Source organism: Ambystoma mexicanum, chromosome 13, assembly GCF_040938575.1.
Source record: "Ambystoma mexicanum isolate Mex_15411 chromosome 13, UKY_AmexF1_1, whole genome shotgun sequence".
NCBI classification, from domain to species: domain Eukaryota; kingdom Metazoa; phylum Chordata; class Amphibia; order Caudata; family Ambystomatidae; genus Ambystoma; species Ambystoma mexicanum.
Genome location: NC_090938.1, coordinates 386335816 through 386352903, shown reverse-complemented (window position 1 = coordinate 386352903; position 17088 = coordinate 386335816). Strand labels below are relative to the sequence as shown.

The window sequence follows — 17088 nt, the reverse complement described above, 5'->3', positions numbered from 1 at the left end:
TCCTTTGTCCTGAAGACGGCTACGCCTGCACCAACAGACAACGTTTTTTGTGCATTGCCTGATTTCTTTTGGTGTCAATAGCCGAAACATATGTCGACTTCCACAAAAGCAAACCTAACAAATATCGTAGGTGTTTTCCATATGATAGAGCTAGTTCAATCTATAAATGCTCTACTCTTCACCAGTTGATGTTAGTCATTGAGTGCTCACCCACTGGTCCCCTATCCTTTGTTCGTTTTTCATGATCTTATCCCACTGATAGTAATTTGTCACTTTAGTTACAGTGCACATGTATTGTTGTTTTTTAGCAAATAATTTTTTAGAGGCACTGTATTGTGACCAAAAATAAAAAACTTACTTTTAATTGTCATTATTAAATGGTTGTTCTTTTCTCTCAAATAAGTCCTTTTTCTGCTATAACTTTATATGAACAAAGTTAAAATAATTCTCTGTATTTTGAATTCCAGTCAATTGTGATTTTCACATCAAATTTCCTTTAAAAAAATGTGGGTTTGTTTTAGAACAAATTAACAAGTGTATAGGTGGTTCCTCCACCCGGCGACAGACACACCATTCACCTGACTGCAGTACCAAGGTCCTATGGTCACCACCTCCCTCTCCCTCCCCTCGGGGTGGTTTCTGTCCTCTGGAGATGGTCATCAATGCAGGCCAAGTTCCAGCTATGACCTCTATGTGGCTGAGACAGTAGATATCAGCACTGTAGGCTATGCCCGCTTGGTACTCTGTGATTGTTACTGCACCATGTCACAGAGGCCGTACTCATATGGCATAATATCCGGTCATTCGTTTTGGGTATACTTCATTTGTATAGTCCCATCTCGGGAGGTCTCGGGAGGATAGCTAAGGGGCAACGTGCTCACCTTGGAAGCAAGACTACATGAAGCAACACAGGTTCGATCCCCGGGTCCGCACTTAGAAACCTCTGGGCATTGAGCGTGTTATAAATAACCAATCATATCATTTCATCTTGCCTAGTACCAAGGAAGCGAGCACAAATGAACCATTGTGATAAAGCCACCTGTGATGTTATCACGGGAAATGTCTTGAACAATGCATGGTGGGATACATCATAGTGATGTTGGTGCTCACAATAATTCTGTGTTTTGTTTGGTTTTCCATTGTAACCATAACAATCCTGCAGATCCAGGTAGAAGGAAGCTTTCAGAAAAGCGGCAGAATGTAAAGAGTCAACAATTGTGCTGTTTTTCCAAAGGCTTCATTCTGTCTGCATGCATGATGCATACATGTGCAGATCAGACTAGCGCCAGTAATGACTGTGTGGTTACTAATGCCATGGAAAGGTTCTTTACGTTTTTTGTTGTACACTCCTTATTTTTTTATCCACTTTCCATTAGGCTTCCATTGAAGACCCTTGTAAATAGGGGTAGTGGGTGCTACTTCTGACCAGTTTGTCCGGATGAATGGCTAACAATGCAGAACATATGAATGAAGTGGGCACAGAGGGGGAGAGGGAAGTGACGTGTCAGTCTGCGGATGTACATCAACATGGAGCAGGTGTGCCTGCTCATCCCCCTCACACTCTTATCTCATGGCACCTGCTTGGTCTTTTCCAGGATTGGACTGGACATGGCCCGGCGGCTGGCACAGGAGGGGGCACACGTGGTGGTCAGCAGCCGTAAGAAGGTGAATGTGGACCGGGCCGTGGAAGAGTTGGCTGCCGAGAACCTGAGTGTGACGGGAGTCATATGCCATGTGGGGAAGGAGGAGGACAGGCAGAGGCTTGTGAACACGGTGAGAGATTACCTTCCTTCCTAACTCCCATTTGAAGCATACTTTCTGCGTCCAAGAAGCCCTGCTCCATAGATATCTTAACCCCCGATTAGAGGCACTGCGATTTTTCCTAAATTTGACCCGTCCTATCCTGGAGGGACCATCACTCTCTCCTGTGGTGAGAAGGGGATTTAGGGTCCATATTCATTTATTCAGTCCTGTGCTTCTCCCTTCATTCTCTCCCTGCAACATCAACCAGGTCCTACCCTGAAGGGATCTCCCTCTACTCAGGTGACAAGGAGTGCGCTTTCCAGTTACATTACATTGAGTGTTTCTCCTATTCCTGCCAAACAGCCTTTCACAAACCTAAGGATACTACTAATCGGGTGAGTTCTCCATATTGGCTAGGTTTGGAGACACATGTGATGAAACCCTTTTTCTGGAAGCTGGCTGCCCCAGACTTACCTCCTTAGTTACTAAACTATTCACTAAACTGCTGAACCTTACACAATCCTGATTGCACAGAAAGATTCAATTGCTCAGGACTTGTTATAATGGCCTGATCAAACTATGGACAACTGTTCCCTGTAGTCCTGAAGCCCCTGTCATGAGGAAGAAGAAAAAGACCACTCCCATGAAGGCGAATTATGATAGCTTTTAATTTTCATTTGTGAAAGGTTTGTAGGGAAAGGGGGTGCACAGTGAACGGAGGCTTACCTACATGGAAGTGCTGAAACAAAAGGAAGTCTAAATATGCACAAGATGGACTATCTGACACTACTCAGTACACTGTGGGTATAAAGATAACGCCCAGCAGCAAAGAAGTATTAGTCTCTCCTTATTCCAACTCACTTCAAGGATTGGTCGGTCTCCCTGGTTCAACCTCTCCAACTAATATCTGGCCTCCTCTTAAACTTAGCCCTAGTGATAGGGCAGGGTGAGAGAAACTGCTACAGGACCTGGGGCAACATGGTTGTAGGTCAAAGCTTCGAAAACAAAAGGATCGAATGCCTTTTGTTCGGCAGTCAAAGGACCGAAAAAAAGGATCGATTTTTTGGGGTCCCCCCCCAACCCCTGTTTTCTTTATTAAAAACACTTTTTTTACCAACCCAAACTTAATACATAAAAAAAATTCGATCCTTTTTTTCGATCCTTTTGTATTCGAGCAAAAGGTCATTTGATCCTTTATTTTCGATCCTTTGACTGGACACCGGGCAACATCTAACCAACAGAAAAGGGAAAACTACATCTTACCAGTGTCCATGTGGTGAAAGAAATCAAATCAAGGGAAAGGGGTCTAGGTTAAGAGGACCCAATGCCCTTAGTCTAATGTCCAATCCCTGTTCTAATCCACACCCTGCACACAGGAAACCATCCTTTAATGCATTGTTTCCAAGTGCCACGGCATATGTCTTCTCTTGGTCGTGGCAGAGGATCAAAAACATATGAATGTCTTCAAGGATCTGAAGCTTTGTGAAACTCTTCCTGGGGCAAGACTGGGCAGTTTTCCCCGCCCTGCCCTTCAGGGCTCCTAAGTGATCCTTTCTGGGCCGCAGTAATTCTAACCCCACAGCCAAGAGTCACTCTCTTGGACTAGAGCCAGCTATAGGCTCCCGTTCAGCTGCTGAAGGTTACCAGCTCCCTTTCAACTCCAGTGGTTTCGCCATCTATACCAGATCTGGGTTGGATCCCATAGCAGACTAGTGTCTTTTTCCTCCTCTTCAGTATTCTCTGGTTCCTGACAGATTTTGAGTCAAGGCCCTGAGGGGATCCCTTGTTCTAGTCTCTCTTCCAAGTCTTAACCCTCTCTCACAGTGTGGCCTATTCAGCTCTGACACCTCCTGTTCCCATTCTACTTCTCTTAATGCCAAAAACACCAATTCTCTGGGACGCCATCCTCACTACCACGCTGCTGGCCTGCCTCTGCCTCTTTTTATACTGTAGCTCCTGGCTGAAGTTGTCCAAAAATAGCTGCCATTAGCTGCCCTTTTCTGTCATTAACCCAGGATCTGGATATTTGTAGGCGTTCTGTTGGTCCTTCACCCTTTAAGATGAAGCCCCTCTCCTCATTAGTATGTTCCTGCAGTGTTCCTTCTTTGATTGGTTGTTGCCTAAATATATTTGATTGTTTTCTCCATGATGGTCAAGATCTAAAGGAAACAGCTTCCATCTTGGAATCAAGCAAATCCAACATGACAGTGGTCCCTTGAGTGGGGATATGACTCCCTCCCTGCGCTTGTGATTCCCTTATTCGTAGGTATTTGAAAGTCTTGTTTTTGTTCTAAGCTCTGGCGCATGATTCAATCAGGACTTCTCTGACCTGACATGCGCATGTTGCATAATACTTCGATCTGCTGGTAACCATGCCTGTAGTCTCTGGACTAAGCTGTAGGGCCTCGTTCTGCATAGAGGTTTTCCAAACATCTTCCCACTGTGTAAGGACCCTCGGCATTGCCCTCTCGCTGAACTAGCCTAAGAAGATGTTGTTTGTGGTCTTCTTGGATTCCACATGCTATGGGTACCAACAAGGGATAGTTGCTTGTGGAAGTGTGGCTGCAAGGCATGGGATGACATAGCAGAGTAGGCAGTGCCTAAATGGTCTCTGGAGAGGCCTCGAATCACTTACAAGGGTGACACGAATAGGGCAGCTCTGCCTAGGATCCAGAGTCCTCCAGGCCCCTCCAAGGCCCCTTCAAACATGACTGTCACACACTTATGAGAACGTTTAATGTTTTGGGCTGGGTGATAGCTCTGGGGAGACTATGGGCCTCATTACGACCCAGGCGGTAAGGGGTTTACGGCGCCGTAAACAGCGCCGACCCTTACCGCCTGAGTACGAGGTCCCTTAGCGCCATGGCGAATTTAACACCTGCTTTTAGCAGGTGTTAAAATCCATGGCGCTAAGGGACCATGGAGTTAATTACGCCACCGTAATTTACGGTGGCGTAATTAACGCCTTCCCCACTCCCATTATGCCCTATGGGGCAAAAATGGGAATGGGGAAGGGTAAATGGGGATTGGGGACTTACCGCCCCGCCAAGGTCGGAATGGGGCGGTAAGTCCGCCAACCACCATGGCGTAAACGTAGTTTACGCCATGGTGGTAAAGTCACGGCCCAGGCGGTAACTTACTGCCTGGGTCGTGATGAGGCCCTATGAGGGCAGATTGAACCTATACCGTTTGATTTAGGGCCCGGAGGAGGTAACGGAGGATCCCACAGGCTCCCTACACATCATCATTACTGGAAGAAATATATATTGTCACTAATTCATAGGATAAGGGGAAACAGAGCAGAATAACCCCAAGTCTCATTAGAGGAGAAGCCTCTTGTGAATTTGAAGGCAAGTGCAACTTACCCAACATGGTGAGTCAGGGAGAATAACTTAATGACGCTCTCCCCACCAAGGCAACACCCTCATCATGGAAGGGGTTTGTCCTTTTTCTTGAGGTAGTGGCCTAACTAATTAATAAGGGGTTCACCTACTCCTCCAAGTATGACTTATCAGTACACCCTTGTAACCCCCTCAGTTTTATCCCAGCTGGTGATGCTCTGTCCCCTGACAATCTTACCAACAACTGGACACTGGCAATCTTTGAAAGAGAGCATGCATTCCAGATGTCTATTTGGCTTTGGAGACATGGTGCTGGTGACTAAGTGTTTAGTACATCCCAGTAGCAACCAAGGGCAGGCAAATGCAGATGGACCCATATGGGGCCAAGAGAACACATGGTCCAGTAACCACGGACAATCAAAAATACTACAGTGGTTTGAATTATGGTAAGCGGAAGGGGCAAGCATTGCTCCCTTGTGTATGGCCGCAAGCTGAAAAATTGAGCTTTCATAAAGCCTGAGAGAACCAGGGGGCCTGTTACCCACTATGAGGCAACCAGCAATATCAAAACCACTGAGGGTGTGACAATAAAATAACAGACTAGCCTCTTAAAGGATCGGTCTGTGGATCCCTGATGGGACGCATGGACCAATCAAAAGCGACCAGAAAGAATAGCTTCAATATAGCGGATCACCACACTCAGTGGTTTGGGGTGCAAGACTGAAGTAGTTGAGGATTTGTTGTCCCAAATACGTGTCTGGATGGGTATAAGACCTCTCTGCCCTCAATGCCAGTCGAAGGGGTTTGTGGGAGAAACCAATGGGGTACAGCAGTGGTGGGGAGAGAGAAGCAAAGACAATGGCAGAGAGCAACCAGGCGGGCGACGAGAGGTGGTGAAGCAGAGGGAGGAGGGAAAGTTAAAGGAGGGTGGCAAGAGTGCAAAGAATTTGAGCAAGTTACTCAGCAAGGGGAAGAGGAGAGGGAAGACTGGAGACTCATAGTAACAGTGCAGAAAGGAGGAAAAGGAAAGAGGATTGGGAGGGTGAAAGGCACCAGACATCTTCCACAGGATGAGGTTGTGAAGAAAGTATTAAAGGCGAAGGAAGAATAGAAAGAAAGAAAGAGAAGTACAGAAGGGCACATAGATAACAGCTGAGGGGGAGGAGGCTGAGAGAAAAGCAGAGGGATGGAAACAAGGTAAAGAAGACAGAGTGGAGGCGGCAAAAGATGAAGAACACCTAGAGCAGGGGAGGCTGGTGAAAAATATTTAGGTGGCAGGAGTACAGGAAAGTAAAATAAACGGTGTGGAGGAAAAAGAAAAGTGTAACTTCTAACCAGGAAGAGAGAGGAGAGGAAAGAGGGAAGGTGAGCGCCACAAAGCTACTGACAGAGAAGAGATTGAGAAGGAGGAGGGAGACAGAAGGAGAGACAATGGAGGAAGGGAGAGAGAAAAAGCAGGAGGGGAGAAAAAGAGGGCCCCGGCATTGTGGGGTATCAATGAGGCATCAGGAGAGTAGTCACTAGCTGAGGAGAAGGTACAAAGGCAGGGAGGAAAGGAAATGATGAAGCTACAGGCCGTGAGAGTGGTCCACCTGATAGGATGCCTTCCAATGGCGTGTTCATGGAGACAGTGTTTGACAGATGCACTGTGGCACCAGGGATCCATCTTTTGCAAGCCCAGGCCTGGTCCAAGATAGTAGAGACCACCTGGGAAACCAACATTCTGACTAAAAGACGAAACAACGAATACTCATTCAAAATAAGGAATAGAAGGTATCATTGAAACCCCACTGACTAGGACTTTCATTTGACTGTCACAAGGCACAGCCCAAGGACAGAGAGGGATGTACTGATGGACTGTGCTGCCTAAGCAAGCTAGAATGGCCGTCTTTTGTTTCTTGGATTATCCCCCACTCTTTTTTTTAACTGTGTTTATTTTGGAAAAAAACAGAGCAGAGCGACAATCGATTTTTTATCATCATTACATCTCATCCCATTGCTGTGTGTCTCAACCCCACCCTCTGCCTCCCTCCCCGCATGTCCAGCCCACTCAAAATCCTAGGAGTCGGAGGTTCCCGTTCCTGGTTCAATGCTTTCCTCCCCCTGCAATGTCACCTCTATGTCCAAAATCCTCCCGGAGTTGCAGGGTTTGAAGGGTAAAGCCGGAAATGTCCTGTTGTAGTCCAGTAATGGAGCCCAGACGTCCCAAAAGCGGTGCAAGAGTCCAGCTCTGGCTGCGGTTACCTTCTCCGCAATCAGGATGTCCCACATCTTTCCCCACCACAATATCATGAGGGGAACTTTAGTAGATTTCCATGTGCGGGCGACCACAATTCTCGCCACCAGCAAGCATTGGGTCAATAGTTTGGCTTTCCTTCCCGATCTTGGATAGCTCTGTGGGACTGGGGACCCCAGGAGAACGGGTTCCGGTTCTAGTGGGATTACCGTTTGCGTAATGTCTCCAATAGTGGTCAAACAGTGTTTCCAGAAGAGTTGTACTTTCGGACATGACCACCACATATGAAAAAAGGAGCCTGGTTGACCGCAAAGTCTCCATGAGGCGGGGTCTAGGGCCCGGTTTATATGGTGGATTCGCAAAGGGGTAGTACCATCACAACAGGAGTTTGTATGCGCATTCCCTATTAGTAACGCAGAGGGACGATGAGTGGGCTTGCGTCCATATGTCAACCCAGTCTTGGTCTTTCAGTGTGTGCCCCAGGTCTGCCTCCCATTGATCCATGCCCCGTGTCTTGGAGGCGAGGAAGTCACCTAGGAAGCGCTTATCTAAAGCAGAAATTCTTCCCCGAGCCGGAAGTTCTTGCAGGGTTAGTTCGAGGGGAGTGAGGGTGCGTGTTGCTGCCTGAAGAGTATGAGCGTGGGAACACCAGAGGCAAAGCTGAATATAGGAACATCTGTCTGACTCCATAAGATGGAAGGTTTCCTTGCATTGTGCAAAGGTACGGGGGTGAACCTCCACAAAGAGCTGGCCCAGTGATTGGAGGCCACCCGCAATCCAATCCCTGAAGTTTTGGGGGCTAGTTCCGGGCGAGAAGGTTGGGTTATTGAAGACCGAAGAAAAGGGGGTCAGGCCCCTCGAGATCCCTTTGCGTCGTAGAGTCCAGTTCCAAGCGCCTAGGGTCTGTTTCGTGGATAATAGCAGATTGTTCCAATTCCGTCATAGCGGGGGTGAGATATGTGGAGAAAACGCAGGGGGAGAGGCGATGGATTGTTCTAGTTCTACCCATGCAGGACCCCCAGAGATCATAAGCCAGGCTTGCGTGTGGGCTAATTGTGCTGCTGTCTGGTAGCTTTGTAGGTCGGGAACTGCCAGCCCACCCAGCCATGCGTTACCCAGCATAGTCTTCAGGTGAATCCTGGCTTTCTTACCTCTCCAGATGAACTGGAGCATTTTCTCCTGTAGCCCCTGAAAGGCAGCTGGTGGGATCGTGACGGGTAGGGAAGAGCAGGCGTACCAAAATCTGGGGAGAAGGTTAATTTTACAGGCTGTGATACGCCCCATTAAAGAGATTTCCTGTGATGCCCACCTCTTCAGATCGCTGTCCAGTTCTCAGAAAAGTGGGGGAAAGTTTGCGTGATACACCGCTTTCGGTGTCTGCGGGGATGTGGACTCCTGGGTAGGGAATCGTTTGCCTTTTCCATTGAACAGGACAAAGCGGGGCTAAGGCTTTGTGGTCCTGTGAGGTCAGGCTGATTCCCAAGGCTACTGATTTGTTAAAGTTAATGGAGAAGCCTGTATCCTTCCCGTAGCTGTCTATTTCTGCAAGGGCGTGTCGTAATGAGGAGGTAGCTTCCGATATAGTAAACAGCACATCGTCTGCGTAGAGAGCTATTTTATGTATCCCGAGGCCTACAATGTTTTTATCCAATCTAATTCTTTGAGCGAACGGTTCCATAACCAGAGCAAAGACTAACAGGGATAGTGGGCATCCTTGTCTGGTACCGCAGGTTAGGGAAATCGGGTTAGAGAGAGTGTCATTGACCCTAAGGAGAGTTTTCGGGGATTGATAGTTGGACAGGACCATCTTTTGAAAGGCTGGGCCAAAGCGGAAGGCCTCAAGGGTGTGATGCATGAAAGCCCAGTCTACTTTGTCGAACGCCTTTGTGGCGTCAAGGGCCATCAACACCAGTTGCTGAGAGTTCCGGGCGGCGAGTTCAACCAGGTCCATGGCTCTGCAGATATTATCCCCTGTAGATCTGTTCTTGATGAAGCCAGTTTAGTCAGGGTGTATTAGGTCGGGAGCACAGATGGTCGGCCAACATTTTAGAATAGATATTGGCATCTATATTTAGCAAAGCAATGGGTCTATAATAGGCTGGGTCTCTTAGGTCTCCCTCTGGTTTGGGTAACATGATTGTGATTGATTCCAGCATAGAAAGAGTTCCCGATTCCCTAAAGGAGTTGAAGAGGGCCACCATAGGGGCAGTTATCTGAGGCCGGAAGATTTTTTAGACTCTGGTAGAGAACCCATCAGTGCCAGGAGCTTTGGATTTGAGAGATTTTATAGCAGCTTCTACCTCCTCACCTGTGATTGGGGCATCTAAATCATCCCGAGCTCTGTCCTTCAGGTGAGGTAGTGCTGCCTTTTGCAGGTATTCTCTTTGTCCATTCCGGTCCCGATGCAGGGCGGTCTTCACCTGAGCTAGGTGATCTGCCACCAGCCATTGCTATTCCTGTTCTGCGTATTGTACTATGCCTTCTTGGTCCCGCAGATCGATAATTGTGTTGCCTCTTTTTGCTTTGGCTAATTTACTCACTAGCAGTTTATTAGCTTTATTATTTCTAGCATAATAGAACTGTTTAGCTTTGGCTAGGAGGAGTGCTGTGTGTTCGGCGTAGTGGGCCTCAATTTTATTTCGAGTGATGTGGATGGCCCGTTGTGTCTTTGAGGACCAACTTTTCAGTTTATGCTTTCTTTGAGCTTCTCGAAGTTCTTCTTCAAGGAGTAGGTGGGTTTGCCGTCTGGTTCTATGGTATGCTACCAATTAGTTCCCCTTGAACCACCGCCTTCATGGGGTCCCAAGTATTTACCGGGGAGGTGTCTTCGTTTGGATTTTCCCTAAAGAAGTTTCGAATAGTGGTGGCGATTGAGTCTCTCAGTGGCATCTCATTAAGTATCGGGTCGAATAAGGCCGATCTGTGTGGTGAGTTCAGGGTAGGTTGATGTACCCGAAGTTTCAGTGCTATTGTGGTGTAATCGGATAGAGTTCTCGTGCCAATAGACACCTCCTCGATGTAGGATTGTAGTTGTGGTGACGTTAGGAGGAGGTTGATCCTCGAGAAAGTCCTATGGACATGGGAAAAGAACAAGAAATCTCTTTCCGTGGGGTGGAGCACACGCCATGAATCCACAACCTCTAGAGTTCTAAAGAGGCACAGTAGGCCCAACAATGTGTTAAAGTCTTTGGGAGAGGGGGGATGTGATTTGTCCTTCGTGGGGTCTGGAACCCCATTGAAGTCTCCTCCAAACACAGTCTCACCTTCTGTGAAGGACGAGAGGGCAGTGCCCAGGGAATCGTAGAAAGTGGACTGACCCACATTGGGGGCATATACAGAGATAAACGTGTACAACTGTCCTAGCAAAAGGCATTTGATGGCGACATAGTGGCTTTCAGGGCACAGTTTTGTGTCCAGAATGTGCGGGTTCAATTCTTTTGCAAAGAGAACGGCCTTCCCCCATGTCTTGGTGCAACCGGACGCAAAGAACTGAAGCGGGAAACATCTGGATCGAAGTTGTCCGAAGTCCGCGGGACCTGGTGGGTTTCTTGTAATAGAACCACTCCGGCGTCCTCGTCTTGTAGCCGTTGTAGAATAGATTTACGTTTGGCAGTGGAGTTTAGACCCCTAACATTAAGGGAGACAATTCTTAGGGTGGGGGGCCAGGGTTTCAGCATCGGAACCCCCCCTTCCCCTCCAGGACAACTGGGCCAAAACAATGCACACCGCCAACGTGGCAGGGGCAATTAACCGGAATAGAGTTTCATTCCAAGGACTCATAGGTGATCCGTATCTTGGAAACAGGCATGAATAGTGGGGGGCCCGCCGCAGAATCGATAGCTATTGGTTTTAGGATCAGCATCCTCCTAAAGGGGAGGTTGGACAGGTAGAAGGAAGGGGAGAAACTGGGGTTCTTCAGGTAATGACAGGATTGGTCACTTCTATTATCCCCCACTCTTACAACCAGTCCACCTTAAACCTTTGGTCAGAGTTTTCAATGGATTTCTCAACTTTGACATACCCCACAAGCAGAACTTTATACAGAGTACAAAGCTAAGCTATTTAAATTATTCTTAACCAAGGAAGATGGTCAATGTGCACTTGTGGTGCTGAAGAATAAGCCAAGGCCACAAGGGGGTAAAGCAGGGCTAGGTGCCTGTGGGGCAAGTGAAGAAGAGGAAATGGGAAGAGAAAGAAAATTCTAGAAGCAAAGCATGAAAAAGGGGCAGCTCTCTACTACACAGGGAAGCAAATGTCAGTGACTAGGGGTTGGATGAGTGTACAGTACATAATGCGGTCACTTCCGGCTTCAACCATATTCAGAGCTGAGTGGCACTGGCAGCAAGTAACTGCAAGGCTATGACTCAATCAATAAGTGTGTTTACCTAAAACCTCTATTCAGCCACAGTACTCAAATAAACATACATTGAACTGACCAGGCTAGGCTGGGGGGCTCCATACAATAATTGAAAACAGACCAGGGTGCATCATTGATATATACTCTGGGTCTAAAACTCCATACTACACCTGGTGGTGGAGTATGATATGATATGTTATTTATAACACGCTTAATACCCAGAGGTTTCTAAGCGCGGACCTGGGGATCAAACCTGTGTTGCTCCATGTCGTCTTGCTTCCATGGCAAGCACTTGGCCCCCGAGCTATCCTCCCGAGACAGACCATGGAGTTTTAGACCACGTGCTTTTGACAGACCATCTCGACTCCCTGTCTTCAGTACTCAGCACACATAGAAGGAAAGTGGTACATGAAAAACTCTATAGTGACATCTGAAAGTTGCATGATATTGAAATCTGGAGTCTCTTTGGGACACAAGGTAGTGCCCTGAACAAGACTCCAAGCCACAACATCCCTTCTTCGGGTTTACAGTTCCTTGGTTGTCCTCTAACTTTGATGTTCTCTTTCGGTTCAGGCTCTGCAGAAGTACGGTGGAATCGACTACATGATTTCCAATGCTGCGGTTAATCCCTTTGTTGGAAATATCTTGGACTCAACTCCTGAGGTTTGGGACAAGGTAAGGCTGCATCCTTATTTGGAGGAAACAATTGGGTTATGACACATACACAAATACAACGTCCCTGTAGTTTGTATTCAATGTGCACATTTTCTATTGAGTGACAGTTTTTTTTACATTTTTTGTATTTATTTATAAGGCAAGGATAGCGTCCACAAGAAGCTCTGCACATAAGCAAGGATGGCTAACAGGACTGTCCCATTTCAGGGTGCGTTACAAAAGTATGAAGCAGCATTGACAGAGACATACACTGAATCTTGTGTGAAGGCAGCACAGACAAGACCCAATTTATCCCTAAGTGGAATAGGATTTACAGTGGAGATTATTAACATATAGTACAGGGTGGCCATATGCAGTGTATTCTTTATTGAGGGCTCTAGGGGAGAGGAGAATACCAGTTGACAACTTAGGTGCTCTTTCTTGTGAGAGGAAGTGCCCTTGAAGGGCAGATTCGAACCCCAACAAAGTGATGCTGAGGGCAGAGACTTCCACTTTTGTATTGAAATTATTCCGAAAGAGCACAGGTGAGAAACGGCACAAAGAGGACACAGTACAGAAAGGTTGAAAAGAGCTTCAGAACACAGAGTGCCAGTGGGCAAGTAGCAGGGGAGGAAGTTAGCTCAGAGTGGCCCTTTCATGGGTGGCACAGCTCCGTCAAGGCTCCTTGGCGCAGACCCATGTTGAAAGTGATGTTATGGGCACCAACTCATAACCGTCAGCACTAGTCTCCTGAATTTGGCTTATTTTCGCAGGCCAAGGTGAAGACTTTCAATCTAAAGTCTACGGGCCTCATTACGAGGTGGGCGGTAAGGGATACCGGGCACTGGTAAGGAGACCGGTGCCGGTAATCCCTTACCGCCCAATTCCGAGGTCCCTTAGCGGGAACAGCAAGGGACATGTGGTCGGACCACACGTCCCTTACGGGTCCCGTTAGGGGACCAGGGAGCTAATTACGGGCCTGACATTAGCAGGCCCGTAATAAGGGCCTTCCCCATTCCCATTGAGCCCTATGACGGCTCAAATGGGAATCGGGAATGGCATTTGGAATGGGGACTTACCGGGTCCGCCAAGGGTGGAATGTCCCGGTAAGTCCCCACTCCACCAGGTCGGACCCGGACACGATTTTGGAGGCAGCCATGGCGCTAATTGCGTCATGGCTACCTCCAAAGTCGTAATGAGGCCCCATGTCCTGTTGAGCCTAAAGCACACCTAAATCGTTGAGGAATAGTAATATTATGAAGAAAATGAGTGGGGTGCCGGGGAGAACCCCAACCTTGACACTAGGTTGTACCAAGGCATGTAGGAACAGCAGATGTCCACAATCTTGTGGATCTCTCCCGTTCCCTGCACACCAAATCGGCATTGTGTAAACAAAATCGATATTTAGCTTTGTTTTAGAATTTTAACACACACATTATAAAGTACTTTCTGACACATATAATGTAAAAGACAGTTCTTTTTACTTTCGTTAAATGCAATCATATAGGCTTCAATTTGTTGATTAAATATGACATGGTGAATTTGTGGACAACAAAATGAAGCCCATATGATTTCTGACGAAGAAGGACTACAGTTAGAAGTTTTTTAACATCGACCTGCCTACCTTAGCATTCTAACCAGGCAATAAGTTATGGCAGTAGTGTTCTGTTCTGGTAAAAGGGGGAAAGAAGGACGAAGTGGCTGCTTGGGGTAGATTTCTGACACCAGAAGTCCTCTTTGTAAAGTGTAAGTAGTCACCAGACCTCTTGTAAAATGACCCCTCATGACTTCAGGAACCTCTTTGTGTGCTATCTCAAAGCACATCTTGATTCATAGCATGTCCCATCGTGAGAGTGTCTGTTTAGAAAGTTCTATTTCCTTCCTTGAAGCAGAAGAAAACAATTAAAATCTGGTCGACTTCTATGAACTCCATGATCTCAAAATATAGAATTAAAGAGCTCTTTTTGGATCCAACCTGTGAAGCCTTTCCTCTGATTTCAAAGTTTGTAGTGGAAGAAAGAAAGTTGGTCAATGTATTGTTTGTTGAAGTTGAAACTCTGACTGTTTTAGCAGAAAAGAGGGTTTAACCTGAAGAGTTACTTTGTCCTTTGTGAATGATAGAAAGGGTTAGGTGTCTGACTCTGCCTGGAGCTCTGACACTCTGTGTGCAGACGTGATGGCTACCACAAGAGCCACTTTAAACTACACAATCCTTAGACCACTCAAATGCATTGGCTCAAAAGTAGCCGCAATCAAGAAAATTAGACGTAAATTAAGGTCCCAAAAAAGGAACGATAAATGGTTTGGGAGGACAAGCATTAATAAGGCCCTTTATGAATTGTATCACCATGGGGACAGCAAAGTAAGACCCGTAATTGTGTGTCCTCTTGAAGATCTTTTGGGACGCAACATAGCCCTTCAACGTTCTAATGTTGACACCAGACTTTTCCAAAGAAAGTAAAAACTCCAAAACTGTAGCGGTGCAGCGCAACAATGGGTTGAGTTCTCTGTCCCGGCACCAAAATGGGAATTTTCTCTGGCGACAAGCATGGATAGACGTGGTGGGTGGTCGCCTTACAGAGAGCATCACACCAAGAACTTCCTCAGAGAGATTCCAGTCATTATACTATAACCTCTCAATAGCCAAAAGTCCTGATTTCTGGCATTGTGGGGAAGCACGTGCTGCTTGATGAGGTCAGTAGATCTTCCCTCCATGAGATCCTCCAAAGAATGCACAGCAGCATGTCCAGTATGACTGGGTACTAGGTCCTCCACACCCAGTCCAGTAGTCTAGTGAAATCGAGATCAAGGTTGCTCCACTTTGCTTCAACTTCTTCAGAATCAGAGCATTACGCGAGAGTGGAGCGAATGCATAAGGGTTGTCAAGTTTTACTATTTACTTGTGTATTGCCAGGGACCACCTTGGAGCAGGAGAACTCACACTTTGGGTTCAAACTGATTGATAACCGTTAGATCTGGGAAAAGTCCACATGGAGAAGATCTCCTCCACTACCTCCATGTTCAGCTGTCACTCATTGAGACCCCCCACTAGAGCCGACTCAGCTTGTCTGCTTCAGTCTTCAGACGTACAGCAAGCTGAGAAGCTGTAACACTCGCCTCATTCTACATAGCCGAAAACCAAAGGGGCCTGGCCTCCATGAACAGTGTGAGCAACCCCACACCAGCCATCTTGTTGATGTAGTACATGATGATGGCGTTGTACGTGACGGCCTGTACAGTGTCACAGATGGCACACTAGTCATTCAGTATCTCAAGGATGGTTCAACTTCAAGGGATTTTATTAATATATTTGTGGAACCTACGGTCATCACGCTCTCTCATCTCTGTTGGCACACACTCCCTAACCCAGGCGTCTATAACTCCAGGTGAGTGCTACCAAACAGTAACCTCTATTGTCTAATTGCTACCATATGCTACAGATGGCTCCCTAAAATGCTGGCCTTCTATTTTCACCAGGGACTTCCTAACTGTCATTACTCTATTTGGTGTTAGTGTTCTACTGTGGATTGGGATGTGCCTTGCACATGCTCTGTTAACTTACAGTCAAAGTTGTCTTCTGGACACACTGTCTCCACATCCTTCTCCCCTCTCTCTCCACACTCTGTCTCTACTCCTACCACTTTTTCTCTCTCTCCTCTCTGCTGCCTCTCCTTTCACCCAGTGACCTCCTTTTCACAATCACTCCCTTCACTGCTTTACCTACCCATTTGCCACACAACGACACACTCAAACTGCAGAACCACCTTCACTCCTAAGCCAATTGCTCACCTGCTCCATACATCTCCACCAAAAGCTACTGCTCCTTCCTCCTACTGATCTCTTGGTCCATCACCTGTGAACTCACCTGAACAACCCACCCTTCCTGTTTTCTGTTCTCTACTCTTAACCCTGCTCCTCTGTTGGGATTGGACAGTTTTCACCGGCCAATTTGGCAGTGTTTTCCTCACTCAGTGCATATATGTGAGGGAAAAGGCATACTTAGTGGGATAAGCCCCGCCCACTGTTCCCACGCAGACTTGCCACATATCATTGATGACAGCAAAGGAAGTCCAAAGTTCACGTCTGTGCTTTGGGACCCTTCCATGGTGTGTTATCTGGGGAGGGTGAATCCTTCTCCCCCCTTCAGTCCCTGGTGGTCGAGGGGACCTCTGATTGGTCGTGCAAGCTTGCTGACAGGTTTTGCCTGCCCATGGGAATGTCTCTGTGCTGTGGCTACGGTGGCTGCAGTGGGTGTCTCTCTCTCTCTGCTCAAACTGTGTACCACCATGGCAGAGTATCGGCAGGGCTGTGATCTCTCTTCTGGGAGTGTCCTTTCTGTTGCTTATCCGGGTCTCATTTTCTCTGCTTTGTTTCCGGACATTGGTAACTGTCTTGTTTGTCCTTCACTATTGGCTCTACACACTGGACTTGTGGATTCTGAAAATATACAAAAACACTGGAATTTTTCTGAACTTGGAGGTAAAGTGGGAGTTAAGGGTCTGCAAGCATACATGTGGGCACATGGAAAAGTGGTGAGGATTAGTCCTGTCACCTACCCTTTCCCTCAAGGCCATGACTGGCTCTGGGTTGTTTTTGGGTAAGGCCTACCTCCCCCCCATTGGATACCAGCCTTGTCACAACAGTCACATCTCTGAATGATGGTAAGAAAGATCGCAATGACAGACAAACTGTCCTGAGTTAAAGCAAGTTGCTATGGAAGGACTTCTCTCTGTCTTCCCACAGACTACTCACTGAAA

General features: G+C 47.1%; 1 protein-coding gene across 1 annotated transcript in view; it reads left to right on the top strand.

Moving 5' to 3' along the window:
• The first annotated feature begins 1527 nt into the window (after positions 1-1527).
• Positions 1528-17088, top strand: part of LOC138520373 (dehydrogenase/reductase SDR family member 4-like) — a 38626-nt gene continuing 23065 nt past the window's right edge. Inside the window, exons 1-2 of the mRNA XM_069632781.1 lie at positions 1528-1773; positions 12251-12352. Coding sequence (XP_069488882.1) covers positions 1528-1773; positions 12251-12352 — 348 coding nt within the window. The remainder of the gene's footprint in view (positions 1774-12250; positions 12353-17088) is intronic.